The sequence below is a fragment of the Pangasianodon hypophthalmus genome, chromosome 13, assembly GCF_027358585.1.
Source record: "Pangasianodon hypophthalmus isolate fPanHyp1 chromosome 13, fPanHyp1.pri, whole genome shotgun sequence".
Classification (NCBI taxonomy): Eukaryota; Metazoa; Chordata; class Actinopteri; order Siluriformes; family Pangasiidae; genus Pangasianodon; species Pangasianodon hypophthalmus.
The window spans coordinates 13171058-13198634 of record NC_069722.1 but is presented as its reverse complement, the minus strand read 5'-3'; the positions used below and the strand labels follow the sequence as shown (position 1 = coordinate 13198634).

At 38.9% G+C, this 27577-nt stretch overlaps 1 protein-coding gene across 2 annotated transcripts; it reads right to left on the bottom strand.

The window, feature by feature from the left end:
- Nucleotides 1-4032: 4032 nt before the first annotated feature.
- On the bottom strand, nucleotides 4033-26353 carry LOC113528311 (ral guanine nucleotide dissociation stimulator-like 1). Of its 2 annotated transcripts, XM_034310204.2 has the most exons (18): nucleotides 25938-26353; nucleotides 17520-17809; nucleotides 16642-16686; nucleotides 15743-15912; nucleotides 15453-15598; nucleotides 14507-14737; nucleotides 14147-14250; nucleotides 13813-13897; nucleotides 13234-13269; nucleotides 12636-12707; nucleotides 11632-11718; nucleotides 11368-11400; nucleotides 10522-10643; nucleotides 9351-9449; nucleotides 9115-9238; nucleotides 7867-8127; nucleotides 5970-6084; nucleotides 4033-5875 (listed from the first exon to the last, which is right to left on the bottom strand). In XM_034310204.2, exons 1-18 carry the CDS (start codon nucleotides 25959-25961, stop codon nucleotides 5730-5732), a joined length of 2190 nt encoding a protein of 729 aa, XP_034166095.1. In that variant the 5' UTR covers nucleotides 25962-26353; the 3' UTR covers nucleotides 4033-5729. The 2 variants fall into 2 exon arrangements, with proteins under 2 accessions (XP_034166095.1, XP_026772599.1); XM_026916798.3 differs by lacking the exon at nucleotides 13234-13269.
- Between the last annotated feature and the right edge of the window lie 1224 nt (nucleotides 26354-27577).

The window sequence follows — 27577 nt, the reverse complement described above, 5'->3', positions numbered from 1 at the left end:
AGGTTGATAAAAGTGTCAGATGTCTGCTAGAATAATGGATTATGTGTTCTGGGTTTACTGGGGGGAATTACATAGTTAGAAGCAATCAAACCTCTTCTAAAAATAATCAGTTCTTCCCTTAGCACTGGCTATGTACATAAATCTTTTAAACTAGCAGTTATCTAACCCCTGATTAAAAAACCTGACCTCAACCCCTGTCAGTTGTCCAACTATAGGTCAATATTAAATCTCCCCTTTATCTCCAAGATCCTAGAAAACGTTGTTACACAGTATTTATGCTCATACCTACGTATACATAACATTCATGAAATGTATCAGTCAGGATTTAGGCCTCATCATATCACAGAGACAGCACTGGTTAAAGTGGTAAATGACCTACTACTGGCCTCAGATCAGGGTTGTGTCTCCTTGCTTGTGTTGCTTGACCTTAGTGCAGCTTTTGAAACCATAGATCATGCTATTCTCCTTGATAGACTAGAAAATGTTGTAGGCGTTAAGGGAACGGCCCTCTCCTGGCTCAGGTCTTATTTGACTGATCGTTATCAGTTTGTAGACATAAATGGTGACTTCTCTATGCATACTAAAGTAAAGTTTGGTAAAACTAAGGTAAGGTAAAGTTCCAAAGGGTTCTGTTTTAAGGCCACTGCTTTTTTCTCTATATATGCTACGTCTGGGTAAAATTATTCGTAAACATGGTATTAGCTTCCACTGTTATGCTGATGATACACAGTTGTATGTTTCAGCAAAGCCAGATGACAGACACCAGCTTAATAAAGTTGAGGAATGTGTAAAGGACATTAGACACTGGATGCTTATTAACTTTCTTTTACTTAATTCTGACAAGAAAGAAGTACTTGTACTTGTACATGCAGCTAGAAGTAAGCTTTCTGATTACATAATAACTCTGGATGGCCTTTCTGTTTCATCATGTGCAACAGTAAAAGACCTTGGTGTGATTATTGACTCCAGTCTTTCATCTGAAGCTCATGTAGATAATATTACTAGGATAGTTTTCTTTCATCTCAGAAATATTGCTAAGATAAGAACTATAATGTCACTACATGAAGCAGAGAAATTAGTTCATGCTTTTGTTACCTCTTGGATTATTGTAATGCCTTACTGTCTGGATGTTCCAGTAGATGCATAAACAAGCTCCAGTTAGTCCAAAATGCAGCAGCAAGAGTCCTTACTAGAAGCAGAAGATATGACCACATCACCTCTATCTTATCCACACTGCATTGGCTCTCAATCAAATTTCGTATTGATTATAAAATACAGCTATTGACCTATAAAGCACAGAATGGTCTTGTGCCTCAGTACCTGAGCAAACTTTTGGTCTTTTATGATCCGCCACGTCTACTTCGATCAAAAGGTGCAGGCTATTTGTTGGTACCTCGAATAGTGCAGGCTACAGCAGGGGGTACAGCCTTCCAATTAGTGTTCGTGGCTCAGACACAGTCTCAGTGTTTGTTTAAGTCTAGGCTGAAAACATATTTGTTTAGTCAAGCCTTTTGTGAATAATTTTTTCTTAGGTAAAAGAGCAGATCTGGAGGGTTCACAGACATAGAGTGTTGGGATGAACAGGGAGGTTTGGATGCTGTTACCCTCCCACACTCACATGTTCACTCAGGTTTGTTGACAGTGGAGTGGCTGGCCGCTTTATTTGAGGAGTTGCATTGTGATGGCTTGGGACATGACTGCTGTGGTGGTTTTGGGGCTATGGTTGCCTCATATCATCTCGGGGAGTTTTTCCTTGCCACCGTCGCCTCTGGCTTGCTCATTAGGGATAAATTCACACATTTACAATTTATTTTGATTTAATTTAATTTGAATGTATTTGTTTCTGTAAAGCTGCTTTCTGACAATGTCCATTGTTAAAAGCGCTATACAAATAAAATTGAATTGAATTGAAGTGAACGTTTTTAGCTACCATTGTTGGTGTTCTTCCATAATGCAATAGAACTTGACTAACTGGTAGCCTGTCGATACTTGTATGTTCCTGTTAACCATCCTGAGCGATTTAGTTGTTTTTGTTTTTGTTGTTATGTAATGATGATATTTATTATTTAAAAAAATCATTTTGTCCATGTATGATCATGTATGATAAGATTAGTTTGCATACTATAAGTGTATTAACATTTCATAATGAAACTATTATCAGTACAAATCACATGATCAAAAAAATATATATTTCTGACTAGATGAATCCCCAAAACTGTAATAGGCAGGATATGAAGGATAAAAAGGATAAGTCATTTTGAAAATGAATAGTCTACATAGGTCCATATATTGCGCTAAAGGGTTCAGGTTGTCCATCTAGGGAACCCTTAACGTTTTTATGCAGAACTCTAGAACAGAGTGTTTCACTTCCAGAGAGGATTTGTAGAACACTTATAAAAAGCTAGAAACAATAATCATCCAAAAAACCTTGATAAACCCTTTGTTGAAGAGTGTATCATGATTTGGAGTTATGAATTCAAGTTTTTCAGAAACCATAATATCAAGACTTATTTGACTGATTGTTATCAGTTTATAGATGTAAATAGTGACTTCTCTATGCATACTAAGGTAAATCTTGTTGTTCCACAAGGTTCTGTTTTAGGCCCACTGCTTTTTTCTCTATATGCTACCTCTTGGGTAAAATTATTTGTAAACATGGTATTAGCTTCCACTGTTATGCTGATGACAAAGTAAAGTATGTTCAGTAAAGTCAGATGAGAGACACCAGCTTAATAAAGTTGAAGAATGTGTAAAGGACATTAGACACTGGATGCTTATTAACTTCCTTCTACAAAAATTCTGACAAGAAAGAAGTACTTGTACTAGGACTACATGCAGCTAGAAGTAAGCTTTCTGATTACATAATAACTCTGGATGGCCTTTCTGTTTCATCATGTGCAACAGTAAAAGACCCTGGTGTGATTATTGACTCCAGTCTTTCATCTGAAGCTCATGTAGCTAATATTACTAGGATAGCCCCACAGTTAAGGAACTCTCTCTCTCTCTCTCTCTCTCTCCCTCTCTCTCTCTTTGTTGAGCTACTCCTGAGAATACCAGATGGTTGGAGTTTCTCATCACCTGAAAATCACTCACTGCTGCTGAGGATGGCCCCACATGGACAGCCTAAAGATCAATGAGATTACTGTGGATGGTACCACTCTGAAACCATGAAGATGGCTAGAAGTGCAACTGCTACGAATAGTTTGGATACAATGGCTTAGGACTGCAATTTCTATGAACAGTTTTGCACTCAAGTCTCCATCATGGAGCAGTTGATAACTTCAACAAAATAAACTTCAAGTTAAAAATATAATTAATTCAGAAATTACTCTGATGCTTATATTCAGAAGTTCCTGTTTACACAATTGCACTTTTTGACTATACAGTATACAGTTAAGGGAAATTATTTATATATATTTATATGGGTTCCCTTTTGAGTCTGGTTCCTCTCAACGTTTCTTCCTCATATCGTCTCAGGGAGTTTTTCCTTGCCACATTCGCCTTTGGCTTGCTCATTAGATATACATTTATAAATTTAAAATTTATATCCGGAATTGATATATTTCTGTAAAGCTGCTTTGTGACAATGTCTATTATTAAATGCACTATACAAATAAAATTGAACTGAATTAAAATATTTTGAAAATTTCTTTTTTATATACAGGGCGTCAGGGTGGCACAGTGATCCGGAGTTTGATCCTGAGCTTAAGTGACTGTCTGTGTGACGTTTCTGTGCATGTTCTCCTGTGTCTACATGGGTTTAATCTGGGTTCTCCCGTTTCCTCCCACCTCCCAAAAACATGCCAGTAGGTGGATTAGCTAAAATAAAGGTGTAGCTGGATTGCTCCTAGGTGTAAACACATCCCATCTGGGGTGTATTCCTGCCTCATGTGCAGTGTGCAGGGATAGGTTCCGGATCCACTGTGACTCTGATTAGTATAAAATGGTTACTAAAAGGGAGTGAATTTTATATACATATCACAGACAAAATAATAATAATAATAATAATAATAATAATAATGAGCTTACCAAAACAGTTTAAGTTCATTTTAATCTTTAGTGAAGTGCTACATGTACATGCATAAGCAGTATCTACAGTAAGCCAATGAAATGCTATGGATTGCAGAGTGGAATAAGTCCAAAATACAGTACACTATAATACAGTAATGATCAGTGTGATAATTTCTTCTCCAAGTATGTTACTAAACTCAAAGTCTGTTTCTGATTCTCCTAAGAATAATGAATTGGATACTACACAATATTTCTCTTTTGTAAGAACAAATCTACTTTAAACAGCAGAGTCAAAGAATACATCTGTGGTTAGGAACAAGAAAATATATCTCTCCTATAATAACTGCACAGAAATTCAATGTGTTATTTTAAAGCACTAAAGAATAAATAGATATCAGTGGTAGTATCAGACTTTCTCTAAAGCCTCAGTCAGGAACAAGTGCATGAAAGTGCAAGACATTTCAGTGGAATTGTTAAACATTGTAGCAACTGCTGATTAGACTTCTATCACTCTGCAGTGTGACGGTGGAATGTCACTGTGCCTGTTAGTGCAGTACCTTTATCTCCCACACACACACACACACACACACACACACACATACGTACACATGCACACACGCACACAAAAGGTACACGCCTAATCGATATCACCATGGTGCTGCGCTATGGCAAAGGAACATTGTGATCTTCTCTGTCACCTATATCTAGTTTAAAGACAGGCAGTACATCTTACTTTTTGTCATGATTTCTCAAGATATGAAGTGGGAACTTGCTGAAATGGCTGTCCATATATAATTTGATCATAAGAAAGGCAGGTTGCTCTACAAAGACACTGAAAGGATCAACGATACATCAGATATGTGGTTAAAAAAAAGAAACTTGTTGGTATAAACATGACATTTGACATTAAATGTTAATGTAATGTCTACATGTGATACACACTCAACTATATTTGCAGTACAGGACATGTGCTAGCTTTTTATCAGCCTCTTAAGTATCACCTAAGTCTTATAAACAGAAAGGATGCAAATTATCAAATTATCAGCAAAATGAAGTAAGTGGGAAAGAGCCTCAGTAGTACCGAAATGAATTTCAGGTCCACACTAAAAGAAGTAATTGTGTAAATTCATTATGCTTTATGAGAAAATGGTACAGGCTATAAATTCTACAATACTATGAAGCTCTTGATTATGTAATCTGGTATGCAAAGACTGCAACGTTGAGGTGATAGTCATGCTCAGTTTGACAGAAACTGACAGCGAAACTCAGGCCATGTGATGAGTGTTTGTGCTGCATATTACACTGGTTCTGTAGCCGCTGTGACTTTTTCTCAAAGACAGAGATGACTTGTGGGATTAGGAATCTTACTGCTACAACCCAGTGCACACAATATACCACTATTAGAATTTTATCAATATAAAGCCTCTACACTTCTGGCAGGTTAGAACCATGTGTCCTGCCTCAACTCTCCCTGAAATCAGTGTTCAGTTAAGTTCAAGGTGAGCAGTTATTAACTTATTGTCATTATTAGAAAAATATCTGTCAGGTAGCAAATAGCAACCATTAAATAAGCATAAATATGTTTGACTATTTACATATATTCTATGTACATTTCATATATAAAAACTGAAACCATAACAAGTTCAGTGGCATTTCAGTATCGTGCCGATTTCTAAGCAAATTCAGTTTCTTCTCATCACGAGTTCTCCTGAGCTCTGTTATTTCGTAGACCGGCCTGCTGACATTGATGCTGAGCGTGTGAGTTGTTTCCGCTGGCCTTTTGGACAACGACGTAAAACAAAGTCATAGTTGGCTGAAGTAGACATGGCATAGAAGACGTTGGCTTTGTCTGGAATGATAAGCTCTGAAAATAAAAATGCATCCATTAGAAATAAAGGTTACAGGACAGTAGCTGTGGTAGTAAGTTTTTGGAGAGGTCTAACACTGTTTACACTCACCTTTGCCTTGAGCCAACATCTGGACGAGACTGAAGTCCTGTACACTGGCGTTCTCCAGGTTGTGCTTCTGCAGGGCCCTCTCGATCACCTGGGCTGTTTTTTCCTGACTAGTCAGCTATGAAACATCATGGCCATGGTCACTGACACCATCACAAATGTAGATAATTGGGTGGTATTTTTTTTACTAATGTAATTTTTTCAATTATTTCAATATAGAGTTATTTTTTTGTGTTTACTGGCTGTTTCAATCACAGAAACAGCACCCAGGTGCTACTCACTATTTAGACATTACTGGTACTTTGAGGAACTGTAGGAGATGAGGATCATCCCAAAAACTCACACCAAAAAAAGGGTTGGTTGTTAGTGCATTAAGATGTACGCTAGTTAGAAACAAAGACGGTCATAACAGAACAAGCTAACCTGGTGTCAAACTACAGTGCTTCCAGAAAGCATTCACCCCCCCAGTGAAAACTACAAAGAAATGGTTTGAAAAAATACGGTTTGTGTTTTGGAATGGCCGAGTCAAAGCCCAGGGAATATTTTCTGGAGGCACTGTATGTCTAAACAAGTTAAAGGTGTTTCAGTCATTTTTGTGGGAGTTAGCTGAAGCTAGCTGTTTTGAAATCTACAATCCAAACAAGTTCAGCTCCTCCTTTCAGTGCTTCCTCCACATCTTGCCCAGGCTCAAACACCTAAATGCCAGTGCAAGTAGACATGTGTCCTTGTCCTGATTGGGTGGATGTTGGTGGTCCATATGATTGATTTCTTTCTTCCATTTACAGAACCAGTGGCACATAAACTGGATTTAACCCTCTGAGTAGATATTTTATTAACAGCTACCAGAATGTGAGGCAAACTTCACCAAATGTTATAAATATTACAAGAAGTTTAGTTTGCAAAGGGGTAACTTGTGCTTGGGACACTGGGGACGTGTCTCCAACACTTTTTCCTGTGGCCAGAATTTAAAATTAAAATTAATTTTATTATTTTAATTTAAAATTATTTTATGTAAAACATGTTTTTTAAAACAAGACACTTTCTAAAATGTCAGTTTAACCTTGCTCGTTAGTCTATTGGTCTCTTGTATAATAAAACTCTTGTATGATTGTGACACACATCATTATGAACACATTACTGTATGATAAACTTATGTAGAGCTACATAAAACTACAATTATGATATTGTGGCATACGCAAATATAAAGTGAGGCTTTATACAAGCTGTAGCAGTCAGCTATATAGCCAAAAACTTGAATTTCTTTTTTTCTAATGACTTTCAGTGTGATGTGGTTTTGGTGATGTGAACTAATTTTCAACAGACCAACAGAACATCCAAAGGTTCCATTATCCTGCAACTGCTGAATAGTTTATAAAGCTGACGGGGATGTGAATGTGGTTAAAATGGAAGCTTGATAAAGCTTCAGCACTGCTTTTAATATGAATTGTTTAGGCAAGGTTGTCTTTGGATTGTTTTGTTTTTTTTACGCTTATCATATTTGTTGCATCTATGATAGTTTGGCCTTCTGGTTCAGTTTGTCCTAGTATGATCCCTTCTTCTATCCCTTCTTCTACCACTGACTTGCAATGATGCATGGTGTTCTGTTAAAGCAGTACTGGCATGTTGTATTGGAAACAAAACACTAATTTCTTGACGAAAGACCTTACTGATTAAGCTTTGTACAGGTGGGAATGGAGGCCCTATTTGCTGTACATCTACACATTATCTATTTTACCCAAAATGAAACTGATATATGCTGACCATATCTAGATTACACACCTCAGTTATGTGCTGAGCAAAAGGATACATTTCTAAATCCAACTTTCCAATATTTGGCACTATAGTATAGTACTGGTTCATTACCCATTAAACAAAAGCTTTCTGAATTGTCAGTACTCACCAGGATGCTCTTGTACATGTTGCCATTGTTGCCGCTCTCCACACTGATCCTAATGATGCAGGAGTCGGCCACCTGCCTGTTGTACAGGGGCAGCGAGGTCATGGAGACTGAGCGCTTATGGCCAGGCTTGGATGGAGTTGATGAAGTGGCCGGTGAAGAGAGAATGAGTTCGGCCTGGGAGCTGGTGGAGGAGCCAGAAGAGTCCGTAGGAGAAGAGGAAGAAATGCTGTCAGCCATGTTTTGGCAGGAGCTTGAGAGTGACTAGAAGGAGAAGAAGGAATGTGATGTCATGTCAACTGAATTATACAGTTTTGGTTCAGAATGATCTAACAGTTTTATCACACCCTACACTGCTCACATTAGTTTTTAATGTAAAAGGCTGCAAGCGAGCACTTGAGTTCTCTTACTATCCCATCACTGCTGACAAAAAGTGAGCATAAGAAACTAAGTGTGCTACAATGTTTAAGAATTCAAGAACTTGGAATTATAAGGTTCTGTCTGACACTTCTCTAACTTTAAAATATTTATCTGGTTTTTTTTATACCTTTAAGCAATATATTGATGTAAAACCTCTCACGTACCTTCACTGTCCTGTAAATAACATGATTATGACAAATAAATATGGCACTGTGGTAAAAAGAATATCACACTGGCAATAATTTTAAAAATTTAGGTGTAGCAATCTTAGCTGTGTCTCTCAGAGTGGGTCTCAAGTACCCTGTCTGTGTGCTTTAGAAAGAAATATGAAAGGGAGTGTGACGGATGACGTACTGAGACAACTGTGCTTTGCTCAAGTGCTGTCGACTATAAAAACAGCCCTCTAGTCAAGTGCCAAGATCCAGGTTAATATAAAATGAAGAACATTCCACAGTCAAGCCCAGTTAAGTTGTAACAGGTTGTCAAGCAGACAAGAGATATTATAATGAATGTTCTAAATCTGAGGATTATTACACAGTTGTATGGTACACTCTAAATATTCAAGATGATAATCTATTTAGTGCTTAGTGGATGATTTAGCAAAGGAAGGACAACAACTCCAGTCCTGGAAGGCCAAAGTCTAGCACTATTTGGTGATTTTCCTGCTCAAAGATTTGAAGCTTTCTGACCAGTTTTAATAATGTTACAGCAGGAAAATTGCCAAACTGTGCTGGACTCTGTCTCTCCAGGACTGCAACTGTGACCCTTGATTCACAGTTAAGTACAATGAAAAATGTACAATGCTGCATAGGTTAGAATGATGGATGTTACCTGTGCTCCAAGAGGAGATGACTGATTTGTGGAGAGATCCTCCATTTCAGAGCTGCTGGATCCAGAAGATGAGACACTAATTTGGTCAGCATTCTTTTTGGAGCTGTCAGTCACATTCAGGAGGCTGCATATACACACACATACACGCGCATACAGTGTGAGATGCTGTATCATGTATTTTATGCCTTGCTGTTGCATAAATCAGAAGATGCTTTTCTGTGAATTTTCATACTCACGAAGTCAGCCTTTTGGTGAGTGAACGGTGATTCGAGGCTGTACCGCTGGACGGTGAACAGCTGTCAAGTGGAGGCTCCAGCTGTCTGGACAACTCATAACTGAGGACATATATACAGAAACAATGACGATTATGAAGTTTCCATTACAAAATACACTCACTGACCACTTTATTAGGAACACCCATACACCTACGTGTGCATTTATCCAATCAGCCAATCACGTGGCAGCAGCACAATTCATAGTATCATGCAGGTAATGATACTATAAAGAGCTTATATTTAATGTTCACATCAAATATCAGAGTGGGTATTTCAGATTGAGTATTTCAGAAATCTGTTTTTACTTACAACAATCTACAGAGTTTTCACAGAATGATGCAAAAAGACAAAAAACATTGAGTGAGCATGCAGTTCTGCAGGTGGAAATGCCTTGTCAATGAGACAGTCCAGAGGAGAATGGCCAGAATGGTGTAAGCTATAGGAAGACTATGACAACCACTCTTTACAACCATGGTGAAGAGAAAAGCATCTCAGAACACACAACATGTTGAACCTTGAGGTGGATGGGATATAACAGTCGAAGACTACATCGGGTTCCAATCCTGTCAGCGCCTGGCCTTTTTCCAATCTTAAACTGTCCAGTTTCAGTGAGCCTATGATTACTGTAGCCTCAGATTACTGTTCCTGGCTGACAGTAGTCAAGTCTAGTCTTGTTACTAATTTGTATGGCAGAAATACCCTTAAAATCTACTTCAGACAGGAAGTTTTCATTCCAACCAAGCAGAAGCCACACCTGAGTCTACTGAAAGCCAAGGTCAACTGATTCAACAGGTGAAATCAGGTGTGGCTCCTGATTGATTGGAATGAAAACCTGCACCCACACTGGCCCTTTCTTGATAGGATTGGACACCCATGATCTAATCAGTTCATCTGTTGGTTACAATGATAATCATAGTATATTAAAAATAGAGAGATGAAATTTGGACAGTTAGAACATATGGAACAGCAGTTCTTTCAAGTTTCATAGGTGGGGAATAGACCCAGGGTTTGTTTTCTTTCTAAGAAAATTTTAGACCTTGCAAAGAATTTTTCAACTTCAAAGAGAACTCCATCAATTTAATCAATAAGCACAAACTAAAAGAAACCCTCCTGCAGGGACATGGAGTCTCACCTCTCCTGATCTGTGAGCAGGCTGTGACACTGTAACCAGGCTGCAATCTGAGGATGGTCTGGTAAAGTGTACTGAGAGCAAGATGCTTGGAGCTGACGGATTTGCCACAGAATCTCATACTCCTGCAAAAAAATAAAAATACAAGGCATTGGTGAGGGATATGTAGGGGCCAAGGTAACATCTTGCTTCCACAACGTACAACTAAGCAGTCATGACATTAGACTGTACTCCCTGAGTTACAGAAGAACTAGATAAATGTTTCACAAAGCCAGGAGTTGTGAAACCCCTTCCTACAGCTTAAAAATTGGATAGTGGAGCTTAATGTTCAGCAGTATACCAGTATAAATGAGACAGCAGTAGAATTTTGACTCAACAAAGATTTGCAAATAGTATTTCTACTGAGGTTCAGCAAAAACATACAAAATGATAACTCCAATTGAGTCCATCGATATGGACCTTTTAGTAAAATATTGAGAACATTACCTATTTTTGCTTCGTGTTTTTTTTTATTTGTTCTCTGGTTTGTTTCATTGCACTTTACAGAAATGTGTAAGTGAAAAAAAAACATTCAAACAATACTGCAATACTTGTCTGATAATTTGTCTGATTTAAATTTATGTTTTTTGGTTGTCATTTGTAGATAGCAAATTGTGTATTCAATGACATTTACTGATGCCATTCAAAATGTTCGTAACATAGCAATACAAAACGTTGTCTGTATTGCCCACCAATGGAGGATTTTCCATGACTTCAGAACTGTCTTATCTCTAAAAGCACACCAGTGTGTAATCTTAACGTGTACAACGTAACACCCAAGTCAATCGTGAGAGAAAGCCAGAAACTCACCCTCCTGCGCTTCTCGAAATTTATGTAGTCACACTGTTTAAAAAAAGAATTATATGGTAATTAGATGTTTATTATAAGAATAGGAAATTTCACAATATAGTTCAAAAATGAAATGTTCTACAGTAGCCTATCCATACGACACGTTTTTAAACTGACAGTGTTGGGCAAACTGTTCACTCACTAGAAACAGAAATGACACAGGCATTCTTTCAGTTTCTCACTCATGCAGTCAGAGAGAAGTTGATGTAGCATTTCAGACATTACCTCCACAGTATCAGGCAGCGCTGTATCCAGCATGGTGAGTACAGTGAGGTATGTTCCCAGGTAAGGCACAACTCCATTGTTGGTGTTCTATTAAAAAAAAGTGTCAATGCAACATAGCAGCATGATTAATTAGTAAGTATTCAGCAAAACATGTATCAGTTCTCAGGCAGTTAATATACATTATACAGCCAAAAGTTTGTGGACACCTGACCATCAGACCCTTATGTGCTTTTTTAACCATCCCATTCCAGATTTAGACCCCTCTTTGCTGTTATAATAACCTCCACTTTTCCGGGAAGGCTTTGCAGTAGATTTTGGAACGTGGCTGTGGGGATTTGCCCATTCAGCCACAAGAGCATTAGTGAGGTCAGGCACGGCGAAGAGGCCTGGAGCACAGTCCACATTCCAGTTCAGTGGGGTCAGGGCTCTGTGCAAGCCACTTGAGTTTTTCCACTCCAACCTTTGCAAACCATGTCTTCATGGACCTCACTTTGAAAGGAAACTGTAGTGCTACAGCACACAAAGATATCCTATACAATTGTGCGCTTCCAACTTTGTGGCAAAAGTTTGGGGAAGGCATACTTACGGTTGTGATGGTCAGATGTCCACAAACTTTTGGGCATATAGTGTACTAATAGAACATATAATACAGAACAACTACAAATTTTGGGTACTTTTATCTCGATTTCCAATGCAATGAGTCAGCAAAGTGGCTTTATGTTGTTTAGGAGAGTTTGTGTGTATGTGTGTGTGTGTGTGTGTGAGAGAGAGAGAGAGAGAGAGAGAGAGAGAAAGAACGAGGATGTGGTTAACCACACATGATTTCTCTCAGAACACATGGTCCCTAAAAAACCCTAAGTAGACAGAATTTTTCCTGTTTAATGTCTAGTTTAATGGCATCCAGGAGCCCAATACTGGACACTCCTGCTTGGCTTGCAGTTATCTTTTCCTTCATTTTTTTATAATTAAAGAAATGTGCATGCATGATTATTTGAGGACTTTACCATCTGTTTGGACAGGGGACACTGCTTGGATGTCTTGGGTAAAATATTGTCCATGGCTGCCTGGTTCCCATCCTAAAACCCATCAGAGACAGTTATCAGATAACCCAGACACACACACACACACACACACACACACACACATGCCTAGTTGACTAGGGAAGAAATAAATACTGTAGATACAAAGCTACCCATTTCTATGAGCATCACTGGGTGAACACTTGGTGATATCAGGCATTTAAAAAAAAATCCAGTATAATGAGCTAAAAACTTACTAACGATTATACCTGCTTTGCAAACTAACATTTATTCACAGAATGATCTAGAGGGTTGGACATAAATCATTGTGTAAGCAGCAGGTACCATAGATTTGTTTTAATCAAATCTCGTGCAGTTTTTTTTTTTTTTTTTTTTGCTTTTTTTTGTTTTTGGACAAAAAGCTCTAGTTGGCAACCACTCACTTGACACTGAATCCTAACATGGTTCAATTACAGTGAGAACACAATTCAAACCTGATTTAAGCAAACATGCTGTGTATTACAGGTTACGGGTGTTGCGACATGCAATTTAACTAAACTGACATGCGAGATGCAAATCAGACCTGGACTGCTGCAGAAGCACGATGTATTCTAGATATCTGAGCCAAAAAAAAAAAAAAAAAAAAACAGAAAAAAAGAAATGCTGGATACAGTTAATAAAATATGAACTATTCATTTGCTGAAAGGTTTGTTGAAATAGCTGAAAGGTTTTGGTTTTTCTGATGCACTTGTACATTGTGAAATGTATCAGTTCAATGGACTAAGGTTAAAAGCACCCACTGAGTTTGTTCTGAACAGAGAACAAAGTATTGATTCAGTTATCATAATCTCCAATGGTTAACACACCTTACTTCTAAGAAATAGAACCTGAACATTGAGTGGCTGAAACAATATGATGGTGACTGGGTCTACAATAACAATACTGTGCAAACAAGTACCAAAAGAGCTTCTGAGTGATCTATGTGAAAAAAACACTTCATCACTATGTAAAGCTAGTTTTAATACATGATAACAGTTAAGTGCCTTGACGCACATTAACAATGGGTGTGAGGTGTGTTTATGACATGGCTAAAAGTCAGCAGTGTGATATTTTAGACATGTGTTAACATACAATCACAGCTTGTGTATGTGTGTTCTCCAACCTCCACAAGGATTTCTCTGCTGGTCAACACACAGTTCTCATCTGGGAAAGTTTCACACAGGTTCTCAAAGGTGCTCACACTTTCTCTGGAAAATAACACATATATATAGAGTACATAAAAAGTCAGATTTAAAGATAGTTTGTATAAACTGTGAATGCCTAAGTATAGCTCTAAGTCATTTTCCACCAAGGCCCCAAACCGGATTTACATAATATTGCTGAGAAATCAAGACTCAATTCCAGGAAATTGGTTATGTCAAAGTAACACAAATAATATGATTCATTTACCACTCGGCTAAATAAACCCTGTACGTGTGTGTTGGTTTAATGTGTACCTGCTTACTGCAGCCCAGGTCTTCCTCAGCCTGTAAATCGGGTTGGACTGCAGCGCAGACAAAATGGCCCTCAGGGAGGAGAAGTTCTTCAGCTGCCTGCACTCCTGTGGGAAAATGAAAGCAGACTGTTATACCTTTAAGATGAAAACAGATGAAACAGATGAGATTCCGGACAGTGACGGATTCAAGTGACCATTCGTTCCACCACAAGAAGAAATACTGTGTGACCACTGAGATGAAAATCCAGCATGGGACACAAAGTAGCTGTGAAATCAGGCATTTTAAACAGAAATTTACTCTGAAAGCTCTTCACAGTGGAAAATCTACTTTAAGTGAATAGTCAAACCTTATTGATCTAACCTGTGCAACTCGTATCCATCTCTCGATGATTCTTGCTCTCTGGTTCGGAGTGGATGATGGAGTGGAAGAGGGAGAGGTGGATGGGCAAAGCAGTGAGGTGATGACACGGTTAGTAATAGCGTTGAACTGGGAGATGGTAGCACGAATGGTGGGTGAGAGGTTTTCCTTCTTATCTCTCTGAGACCACACACAGCCCAGACACTGGAAGGGCACCACCTTCACAAACAGCTCCTACAAGCCCATACAGAGAAATGTGAAGGTTTGAAGATTACTGACCATTTACAAATAATGAAAAACCCAACAGAAGTGGAAAACGTGCCACTGGTTATGTGTACACACACTGACCTGTATCAGTTTAAATACAGTTTCAGAATAAATCTTAAATATAAACTCAAAAATTTGGTTAAATGTCCTTTTATATGTCATTACATATAATAAAAAGCAAATTTATGCACACTCAATAAATTGGTGTCAATGCTACCACGACAACAAGAGGCTTGTGAGTCTGATCAGACTGTAACATGTCGCTAACATTAGCTCAGGATGTAACCAATGTCAGTAACCTTGCTTATTTTTCAAAATATCATTCTGAGCAAAACATAAGATATTTTACATGTTCTCTCTAAACAGAAAGCCATAGATGTCCATTCCACCACCATTAAACCTCTTAATTATTTTAAAATTTTTTTAAACTTAAGATTCCAAAATTTAGATAGTATATCAAATTATCCACTTCTATTAGATAGAAATTTGACTGACGTTAATTCATTCATCTTCAGTAACCATTTTATTGTGGATCACAGGGCTTGACTGGTTTGTGTTATTCATTTTTAAATGTATACATGAAGGTTATAAGGTTCATTCAGAATAAAAAAAACATTAATTCATTAATATGTTATTACCGGGTTAATAGGCTTAGTATGTAAATGTAACTATTGACACTCACAGCATCCTGTCTGGTGAGCTGTTCTGCAAGTTCTGTGACAGAGAAGTCCATGAAGTCTGCCTGACTGCTTACATCATCCAAGTCCTTCTCTCCCTGACTCAACTCCGGCTCCTGTTCCCCACCGGCTTGATCGTTATTCACAACACCTGAGAGGAAGAAAAAGAGTTAGCCTTGTTAATGGACACTGCTACATTGTGTCAGGATACCTGACACAATTACCTCTATATAATAGAATTGACTTATATGACTTAAGGATTCTAAGTAAACAGTGTTTGCAGCAAATGTTTGACCTTCTGATTGGAATTTCTTGAGGAGAGCCTCATAGCACTTGGCCAGGGCCGAAAGAGAGGTGTGTCGCCTCAGCTGCAGGCACATTAAGCGCAACGAAGAGTGCATTGGAGGATCCCTGAAATCCTCAGCAAACTCATCCAACCAGGTCTGGAGTAGAGTCCATAGAGAGCTAAAAACAACAACAAAAAAATACTGAGCATTTCCATGCAGAAAATCTGACTGCACTTTACTGAGACATTTGTTTCTGACAAATGGAGGCTTGGAGTAAATAAGAATTTACTTCACACCGGAATTGATCATTTTCTAATTACAGCATGCTCCAATGTGTTTAATTTCTCTTATACTGCAGCAATTTGACAATGATTATTTTTATTTATTAAAGAATGACTCATTTTATCCATTTATAGTTACATCTAATGCTGTGAAACATCCAGAAAACAAGTTAGTTCCCATTATCACTTTCGTTGTAACAGCTATAAACAGTCGTTCCCTCACCAGCTTCTCTTTTTTCACTCTTGACATCAAGAAGACTAGAAAAATGCAGCTTGTTACATAACTCAGAAACCACAAAGAGCAAAGTCCTCTGACTTGAAGACTTCCCTCACACTGGAAAACTTAAAGGAACAGCTTTACCTCAAAGAACTGACACTGTCTGAAGTCTTCATTTATAAATGTAAAAATAAGTATCTCTGATAACTTGTCTACCCTTTGCCTTCATACCTACCTCCAAACTCTTTCCATATTATCTGAGCTGGTTTTTGGATTATCTCAGTTATAATATGTTATACCTTGATATACGCTTTATTTTCAGATTGTAAAAAAGAGGAGCATTTTCCTTTTTTTCCATTGAAAGGGCTTTCAGAGATGCAAACCTGCACCCTTATACTATGTGTCTTACCTCTTATGACACTTGCTGTTGTCCAGCTCAGAGTCAAGACTGTCTCTATGTGAAAGAAGGAAAGAGGTTATACATGGACAATTCTTAACTAAATTAAAATTTAATTTGAACTAATTAATTAATTAAACTCATTCTTAAGTTCTTTACAGAAACACTGTCCTATTAATTTACATAAAATCAGGCTCCTTCTAGGTCTAATGATACAACACATAACAGATAGTGCCAACTGCCTTCACAAACACATGATACAGACATTTTATCTATGAGGAATGATACAGTGCATATAAGTAATCAGTGCTGCCTTTCTGTGTTGCCCCTGCAAGTGATATTTTTGCAAATCGCATCCTTTTAGTAAGACTTTCAGCCTTTTCCAAGGCAACATTGAGCAGAATTTGGGTGGTAGCCTCTCTGCTGCAATGCAGTGACTGTGTGGAATGCGTCTGCTTCGAGTAAAGTGCAGATAAAAGAGGCTTATGGCACACAAGTACAGGGTCTTTGAAAAGCCTAGCCCTGCCTGTTGTCAACATTTCATGAGAAATCACTGTTAGCTCATAACTCCCCCAGGAAAAGTCCCTGCCGCATCCAGGGTCCCAGGGAGATCGGTCATGGGGCCTGAGTTCAAGGCAACAGTTTACTACTGAAATACCATGATGAATAATGACATAGGCATAATAATTCCAAAAGCAGGAACTCCAGGTGGAATAGAATGATGCAAAGCAAACCCACACACACAGAGTACATATGCACAGAGTAACAGTATTACACACACTGTGTATTACAGTATTACAGTATCACACACACTGTGCTGCAGCTTCCGACACACAGCATGAAACCTACACATAATCACATGCATTCAGTATGTAAACATTCACACACACCTCTGGAAAAGCAGCTCGATGAGTTTGTTGGTGCTGATGAAGGTGCGGTATGTAGAAAGAAGTATCCTCCCATAGTCCTGCTCTTGGCAGCAGGGATCAAGCAGGTGATCCACCACACGGTTCAGCGTGGCTGCTTTCAGCCTCCGGACTTTAGATGTACGGTATTGAACGTACGCACAGCAGGGAGAGGCCTCGGCCGCCTCGCCTGACTGCTGCACTCGCTCTCTGCGCAGTGTGATGCCGAACACGGCACCATCCTCAAACTCCTCACCCCACTCCTGAACAGGGTCCTTATATAAAACACAAACAAGACAAACCTTAGATTTCAGTTAAGGGTGAAACTGTGCATGTATGCACTGAGTGATGAAGCTATTTCTATTGATTCAGTATGGATAGATGACTTGCTAATTCAGATCATGGTCATATTTATTCGGGATCTGAGCATAGTACCAAACCTTTATTTATAATCTTGAAATAATGATATACGGTGTATTGCAAGTACATTGTTCAAAAGTGCTACATTTTCTGGGATGATGCAGCTTATTAGGAAGAAGAGGAGACAATTCTCAACTTTTGGATGTCAAAATATTACAGAGAAGTGAGTTTATAGTAATGTTAGCTTACACAGGTAAATTAGCAAGCTAACAGCATGCTCAAGTAGCAGATACAGTCAGGTCCATAAATATTTGGACATTGACAGTGTTATTATTTCAGCTGCCTAGCATACTGGAGTTAAAATTATATAATGATAAAAGTGCTTTTATAATTTTTTCAGCTTTAATTTAAGCATAATTACAGCCAAATCAGCTGAGCAGTGTAGGAATTACAGCAGTTTTATATGTGGTCCCTCTTTTTATGGGACCAAAAGTAATTGGACAAACTAACATAGTCATTTTTAATACTTGGTTGCAAATTGTTTGTAGTCAATGACTGCCTGAAGTCTGGAACCCACAGACATCACCAAATGCTGGATTTATTCCTTGGTGATGCTCTGCCAGGACTTTACTGCAGCTGTCTTCAGTTCCTGCTTGTTCTTGGGCTGTTATGACTTCGGTTTTATCTTCAGCAAGTGAAAAGTATGCTCATTTGGATTCAAGTAAGGTGATTGTCTTGGCCATTGCAGAACATTCCACTTCTTTCCCTTTAAAAACTCTTGGGTTGCTGTCAACGTATGCTTCAGGGTCATTGTCCGTCTGCAGTGTGAAGCACCGTCCAGGGAGTTTTGATGCATTTGGCTGAATCTGAGCAGATTATATAGCCCTATACACTTATTCATCCTGCTGCTTTTGTCAGCAGTCACATCATCAATAAATACAAGGGACCCGGTTCCATTGGCAGCCATACATGCCCACTCCAAAAGATAAGGTTATATGCTTCGGATCATGAGCAGTTCCTTCCCTTCTTCATACTCTTCTCTTCCCATCATTCTGGTAGAAGTTGATCTTTGCTCATCTGTCCATAGGATGTTGTTCCAGAACTGTACAAGCTTTTTTGAATGTTTTTGGCCAACTCTAATCTGGTCTTTCTGTTTATGAGACTTTGTTTCTTGATGTCTTGTGGTAAATCCTCTGTATTTACTCTAGCAAAGACTTCTCTTGATTTTTGACTTTGACACAGATACATCTATCTCCTGTAGGGTGTTCTTGTTCTGACCAACTGTTGTGAATGGGTTTCTCTTTACCAGGGAAAGAATCCTTCTCTCATCTACCTCAGTTGTTTTCTGTGGTCTTCCAGGCCTTTTGGTGTTCCTGAGCTCACTAGTCTGTTCTTTCTTTTTAAGAATGCACCAATAGTTGCTTTGGCCACGCCTAATGTTTTTGCTTTCTCTCTGATGGGTTTGTTCTGATTTTTCAGCCTAATGATGGTTTGCTTCACTGGCAGTGACAGCTCTTTGGACTTGAGAGCTAACAGCAATAGATTCCAAAGGCAAATGCCGCACTTGAAATTAGCTCTAGACCTTTTATCTGCTTACTTGTAAGTGCAATAATGACAGAATAACACACAACTCTGTAAATCCTACACCATTCACCTGATTTGGATGTAAATACTTTCAAATTAAAGCTGAAAGTCTGTACATTATGAATATTCATTATTTAATGTCAACTCTGTGTTAGGCAGCTAAAATAACTTTGTCAGTGTCCAAAATTTTATGGACCTGACTGTATGTTTTTAAAAAGCAAGGAACACGCTGAATCAATATTTAATGTAATAATATAAGCTATAATTAATACAAGCTAATTCAACTGCTTGCACTCATACTAACCTGTGTTCTCAATTCTGTGCTATACCTACCCAACAATAAGGTGTTTGGAGAACAGTTAGAGGATTTCTTAAAAAAAAACAAAAAAAACCACAGACTTTCCACAGTGCTTAGAAAATTAACAGTGAAACAAATGAATGGATTCATTTGCCTCTTTGCAGCAGTATCAGTACATTTAGGCCATGGATGGGCAAAACACATACACACACAAAACACAAGTCTTTCAATAAGACATAAAATAGACATAAAAACAGAATTATGGATAATCTATTGCTTATGCTGATGAGTTTTGTCCACCTAAAACCTGAAACAGTGAAATCTTAAATACAAGTCTTAATATTTATGGATATAAGAAATGTATTTTTCCGTCAAACATATTTTCAGTATTATGTACCCATCCTTGTTTTATGATATTTAGCCCGAGGGACTTTCCCTGCTACACTCTGTGTCAGTCAAAACAGAGCCACAGTAGCAGGCAGTAGCAGGCTGTAGCAGACTGAAAGCTAAAATATAACTCATGTGCTGTTTACATGATAGGCATACACTGCAATATAAAGCATTTTTTAGTGTTTGTATCTAAACCAAGAGCAAGACACACACAGAATACTGTAGAAAAGGAAACAGAAAAAAGTGGACGTGTGAGCTTTCAAAGCATTTGTATGGACAGAGTGTAAAATAAATGCAGCAGGGAGCATGGGCTCATGTTACATGCGTATCACAGAGTGCTTATGGATTGAAAAAATAGATGGTGAATATAGATGTGTATCTGCTTCATGTGTGTATCTAATAACACTTCAGAATTGCCTCCAATCTTAACTGGCCTAGAATATAATGCTCGACTCCAAATGACTTTAAAAAATGCTGAAAAAAGGATGGAGTGTGGGAGAATAAGGACATATACTATGTTGTTAGTGAAGATAATATAGTAAATGAACTTTGGCATGAATTAATAACATTTTTTGACATCGTTTTGAAATAACTCATGACTAAAATCAGCAAGAAGAATAGATGCATAATAGGATAATAGCATAAATTTTGGTCCTTCTTGTACTCATCAAAATGCTGATATGACATGGCCTGAGGAACCGTTACATGAACATAACTCTATATAGAACCCTACTTCAGAGAGTAGTTCTTTTAGAAAAGACTACAAGCAGAACCGCTCTACAAAACCACAATGAACACAAACCACTCAAAAACACTGAAATCATAAATAGCATTAACACTGCATGCCACTGCTACTGCACAGATTTAGGATGTACAGTAAGCATAGTTTTGTTTTTTTTTTACAGTAGACTGACACTTGTAGATGAAGCCTTCTGTGAAATAAATTACTTTTAATAAGGACCTATTTTCTCATAGGAACTTCAACCATTTTCAACCATTCTGTTTAGTCGAATCAGTAGCTACCTGCAGCCATCAGGCTCGTTTGTTTGCAGGAACAACAGCAAGGGCTGGGTAGTCAGCTAAAAGAAGAGCCATGTAACCCACAGCAAACACTTAAAGAGATGCTCATCACACGCTAACCCCCTCAAAGATCTGGTTCAACGAGTGATGTCAGCAAAAGAGATGGTACAGTACAAGTCAACACATGAATCATGAGTCTCTGCTGAGTAACCAAAATGTACACCACCAGAAAAGCTCATAATGAGCACTTGTGCTGTTTTAGACTACTGTTTATGGTCTTTTAGTGTCAGGCTATACAGAGACAACAGCAAGACAAACACATGAGTCCACACTGAGGTGTAGCTAGAGGGTGGATTCAGGTTTGAACCCCCTGAAATATTTTATCATAGTTCACAGATTCAGTGCTGATTCCTAGGGAGTTAACATAACACACATACAGTACAGCTAATTATATACATGCCAAATAACATTGTGTTGCAGTAATTTTGCTATACTGATGTTCATAAAACGTAAAACATGCACGGTACTTGGTTTAATCATATTTTATTGGCTACCATCCACTACAGTTAGAAACAGGATTAACAGGATTTCAGCAAAACTGTCATAAAGGTTTTTTATTTCCTGCAATTAACATTATTAATATGGTAAGATTAGCTGATGGCAAATTCTGCCTCTACTGTGTCTGACATCCACCCAAAATGTGTGAGTGCGTCATACTTATAATTGTACAGCTCACACAATGATTTTATTTAGCGTATTTCCTCACCCTACTGAAATTAACTTCTGGCTACTCCACTGTGTCCACAGATGAGACATCTATGTGGGTGGTCATGGCTACAAAAATTTAAAACAGGAGGAAGCGATATTGGTCACTTTTTTTATCAAACTAGTACAACCATGGGGTTGTTATGTATTCTAAAATAAAATGTTGAAATGTTTTCCACTCGCAATGGTGGATATCGGTTTTGTGACCCAGACTGATCTTGTAATCTACTAACAGAACCTAACAGAACATTTCAGTATTCTAATTCTCAGGTGCAACCCATTGATCTCCAGCTCCAGAGAGGATAAGAGTTCCTTATAGTTTCTGATGAATATGCATTAGGTGTGTGTCCTTTGTTTAATGAAAATGAATGAACCCAGCAAGTCCAAAGAAGCATCGCTAGGAAACATGCTGCCACAGTTCAAAGAAACACCTGGAACATTAAAACACAAAATCTCCCAAGGGCAAGGTGGGTGGCATCAGAAACAAAAGATTAAGCATGCATTAACACTAAACATCAAATCTGTCCTTGCTCCATGAATTTTGAACACTACTAATTTCCAAGCCCAACTGAATTTGTTGTTTGTTTAGTTGCTGTATATCTACACTCCTCCAGCTATCAATTACAATCCAATTCTAACACATCTGGATTTGATGTTCAGTTCTCCCAAAGAGCTTCATTAGGTTGCTCAAATAGAAAATGAGGAATGGTACTTAATAGTCTGACGTTATAGTATACATTTATAGAATGATTTATAATTCCACTACCCAGTATCACCTAGAAGAGGATGTGCTCCCCTTTGAGTCTGGTTCCTCTTAAGATGTCTTCCTCATGTTATCTGAGGGAGTTTTTCCTTTCACCACTATCTCCTTTGATCTCCTTTGACTTGCTCATTAGGGATCTAAATCTACATCCATATTTCTGTAAAGATTTTTTGTGACAATATCTCTTCTTAAAAGTTCCACACAAATAAATAAGTTTGACACTGAAATTTAAAGGCATTAAATACAACAGGCCCGGTGCTGCATATTCCCAACCTCCAAAATCTGGTCCAGACCACATGATTTCAATCTCTCTTAGTACAAAATGTAGCCTTCACTTACAACTTTCAACCATACTGTGCAAGGTCATGTCAGGCTCCTTGCTTGATACAATCAGGGTCAGGAGTGTCAAGTTCAATCTCAAGCATGCAGGCATGGAAAGAACAGCTAGAAGTACAGCATAACACTGAACTGTATCACTTCAAAAATCTCTGTTCTTTCACATGAGACACGGATCTTATGGTGATCTGACACACTCCAGTAATGTGGTTAGAATGCAAATGGTCCCTGGAGGACTAGTGGTTAGGCCTTGGCGTTCTCACTATTGCAGCATGGGTACCAAACCCAGCCACTGGGGTTGCACACGACAGTGCACACCCAGTCCCGGTCCTAAGCCCGGATAAAATTGGGGAGGGTTGCATCGGGAAGGGCATCCAGTGTAAAAACTGTGCTAAATCAAATATGCGGACAAATGATCCGCTGTGGCGACCCGTAACTGGAGCAGCCGAAAGAAGAACAACATTGGCTGGTATGGAAACACACGTCTTCAAGACAAGATCAGTGCGTCTTGGCTGAAGAAATATACAGGAGCAAAAGACTTAGGTCAAATAAGAGATGTGGGTCGAATGATCCGGATCCTTATCTGCATGCACTGTATACAATGCTGCTAAGCTGGATAGTTAGACTGGATAATATCCTTTCAGTGACTCAAAAGAAATTCAAAAGTCAATTGTGGGTATTTATGCTCAAATCAGATAATTATATCCTTAAGCCAAAGCATTAAGTCACAACGACAGTAATGCAAGCTGCAGAACAAACTGCTTTTATACACACTGATGGCTCATATTTGTCCCAGAAAGACAAAGGCACACAGTGGTCAAGCAAAGGCACATAATGCCTATGGCCTACAGACAAATCAACCATGGGGGAGTTTTGCATTGACTGTGCGTCACCATTTGACAATGACACATAGAGAAAGAAAGCAGCACTGCGTCAGAACTACAGAAACATTATCAGTATTAAAACAGCAGGTTTTTCTTTTGGAATAACCAGTTGATAGCATAGGGGATCTGTGTGGTGGGTCAACTACAAACATCACTTAATCCTTATATCCTTATACACATGTAAATGTGCACAGGCTACATCATTTTTACACAACATTTACAAGGATTAAGGAACTGAAACAACATGGATCAGAGAGAGAGCAGGCTATGTGAATAAAAAACCTCAAGTAATAAACACACAACACAACTAAGTTGTGGTCAACAAGACCAGCCAGGAGCCTGTTAAGGAACATATTCACAGAAAAATTCAAATGAATGCAAATTCTGTACTTAGCTCAAATGCATTCAATCAGGGTGAAAAGTAATGTAAGCTCGTGGCTGTCAAGTGTTTTCCTGCATTATGGTCATCATGCAAACAGTAAGCTGAAAGTACAGAAGCTATAAATCTGATTTACTACCCCTTCACCCCCAACCCAAACTCCCCTTCATCCCCAACCCAAACTCCCCCTTCACCCCCTCCAACCCAAACTCCCCCTTCACCCCCCCAACCCAAACTCCCCCTTCTCCCCCAACCCAAACTCCCGATTCACCCCCCAGCCCAAACTCCCGCTTCATCCCCAATCCAAACTTCCACTTCATCCCCAATCCAAACTCCCCCTTCAATCCCCCAACCCAAACTCCCGATTCACCCCCCAATCCAAACTCCCCCTTCACTCCCCCAACCCAAACTCCCGATTCACCCCCCAATCCAAACTCCCACTTCACCCCAATCCAAACTTCCCCTTCACTCCCCCAACCCAAACTCCCGATTCACCCCCCCAACCCAAACTCCCGATTCACCCCCAATCCAAACTCCCCCTTCACCCCAATCCAAACTTCCCCTTCACTCCCCCAACCCAAACTCCCGATTCACCCCCCCAACCCAAACTCCCGATTCACCCCCAATCCAAACTCCCCCTTCACCCCAATCCAAACTCCCTCTTCAATCCCCCAACCCAAACTCGCTCTTCAATCCTCCAACCCAAACTCCCCCTTCACCCCATCCCAAACTCCCCCTTCACCCCCAACCCAAACTTCCACTTCATCCCCTACCCCAAAACTTCCACTTCATCCCCAATCCAAACTCCCACTTCACCCCAACCCAAACTCCCACTTCACCCCAACCCAAACTCCCCCTTCAATCCTCCAACCCAAACTCCCCCTTCAATCATCCAACCCAAACTCCCCCTCATTCCACAACCCAAATTCTCCCTTCACCCCAACCCAAACTCCCAATTTACCCCCCAACCCAACCTCCCACTTCACCCCCCAACCCAAACTCCCCCTCATTCCACAACCCAAACTCCCAATTTACCCCCAACCCAAACTCCCCCTTCACCCCCCAACCCAAACTCCCCCTCCACAAACCAACCCAAACTCCCCCTTCACCCCCCAACCCAAACTCCCCCTCCACAAACCAACCCAAACTCCCCCTTCACCCCCCAACCCAAACTCCCCCTCCACAAACCAACCCAAACTCCCCCTTCACCCCCCAACCCAAACTCCCCCTCCACAAACCAACCCAAACTCCCCTGTCACCCCCCAACCCAAACTCCCCTTCCACAAACCAACCCAAACTCCCCCTTCATCCCCCACCCCAAACTATAACAAGGGCACAAAAGCGCTGTGTGCCCTCCATGTCCGAGTGTTGCCAAACTCTCTCTCTCTCTCTCTCTCTCTCACACACACACACACACACACACACTGAGCGGTGATATATGAAGGGCAGGTGTGCGGAGAGAGGACTATTTCAAGAGCATTCATTTGATTGCAGTATATTCAGACAGCGAGCAAAAAAGCAACAGTGTACAGCTGAGTTTATGAGGAGTAGCAGTAGTAGTGATTGTTAAAGTAGTAATACATTAAAACTCTGAAACAAATGCAAAGCTGCCATGCAACCTTACCATGGTTAACTCCCATTTTCCCATCTCTCTCTCACAGCAACGTCCGACAGAGACCTACGGTGCAACTGCGTCCATGGTCATATCCCGTTTAACTAAAATCGCATAAAACTATTATCTCTGCATTTTCCATGACGCTCAGTAACTTCATAACGCTCAAAATGAATTAAAATATGAGCCGTTACAATAGAACTAAAATATTTTCGTCAAGATAATCGTGTTTAACATGTCTAGTATATCTTTAAAAGTTGCTAGAGTTTAATGTTTGATATTAAAACGCCGAGAAATGTCAAATTTTAAAACCGTAACTAACGAGTCTCTTGTTTATAATGGCAAAGCCGCTTCTTCTGCGCCTCGGTCTGTCCCGTCGCGCGCGCCTCTTGCCAACGCCAATTCCCACTGCACTCATCAGCACAGCGAGCGCACTGTACCTGTCATCAAGAGGGCGGGGCCAAAAGAACAAGCTGCTCGCTCATTGGTCGCTGCTAATGTGGGTGTCGCCTTTAAGCTAATATTTTATAAGGCAAAGTTCCGGATACGTCCAAAGCAGCATACTACCGTACTACAGAGTATGCACATTACAGCAGGGACGTAAAATTATCATCATACTGCTTAGTACTGTAGTATGCGAATACGGATATCCTTTTAGCGTCAGTTTACAGTAGTGTGAAGAGTGCTTTTTAAGGCTTTTTTTAAGTATTTTTTTTGGGTATATGGTTTTTAAAGGTAAGTATAGCATTTTAAAGATAAATTATTTATTATTATTATTATTATTATTATTACTACTGCTACAAATAATAATAGTAATAATAATAATAATAATAATAATAAATAACTTTAAAGCCCTTTTCGTAGGGTAGTTTACATGTGGTAGTTCAAAGTGCTGTATAATCATATAATCATAGAAATGCTGTATAATAAAGTAGCAAGTAGTAAAAATTAAATCATAAAAAGTTATGTAATAGAATGCACAGGATAAAATGTTTTTTTTTCTAAAAATAAAAACTTTATTTATATATTATTATAAACGTTTTTTATTTATATATTTTTATCTATAAAATAAATGAAAAAAAATTTCAAAGAATAAAAAATCATTAAAAAAGCAATTTTTTTTTGTTCCTTTCGCATCATAGCAATGATGCAGTGACTTTATTTATTTATGATTTTTTAAAAATTTCATTACCAATGATTTCTGCATTATGATACAAATAAGATCTCGAGTTCTGTGAATTCACTGAAGGGTTTGGACATCAATGGCAATGCTATAGACTACAGAATGTCTGTATGTAGCTGTCTTTTTTGTTTGTTTGTTTGTTTGTTTGTTTTTTGTTTGTTTCTATCTTACATATGACTTCATTTTACATATTAATTAATTCTTAAGTCCATAAAAGAAGTTGACAGTTACAGCAACCAAACAAAATTCACTGCTTGAATAAAAAGAGTATTCACTACATACATAGGCTGCAGTAAAACAAAGGTAATCAAAAGATTCCAAGAACCCAGTTCTCGGGAGTTACAGTTTAATATAACTGATATAATGGGTGATAAATATGTAGGTTGTTCATTAGTCCCAAGCCATTTGCATGCCAGTTCAGGTCCCACCTAGTGCCTTATGTAAGTTCGCATTGTTTGTAATCTAATTT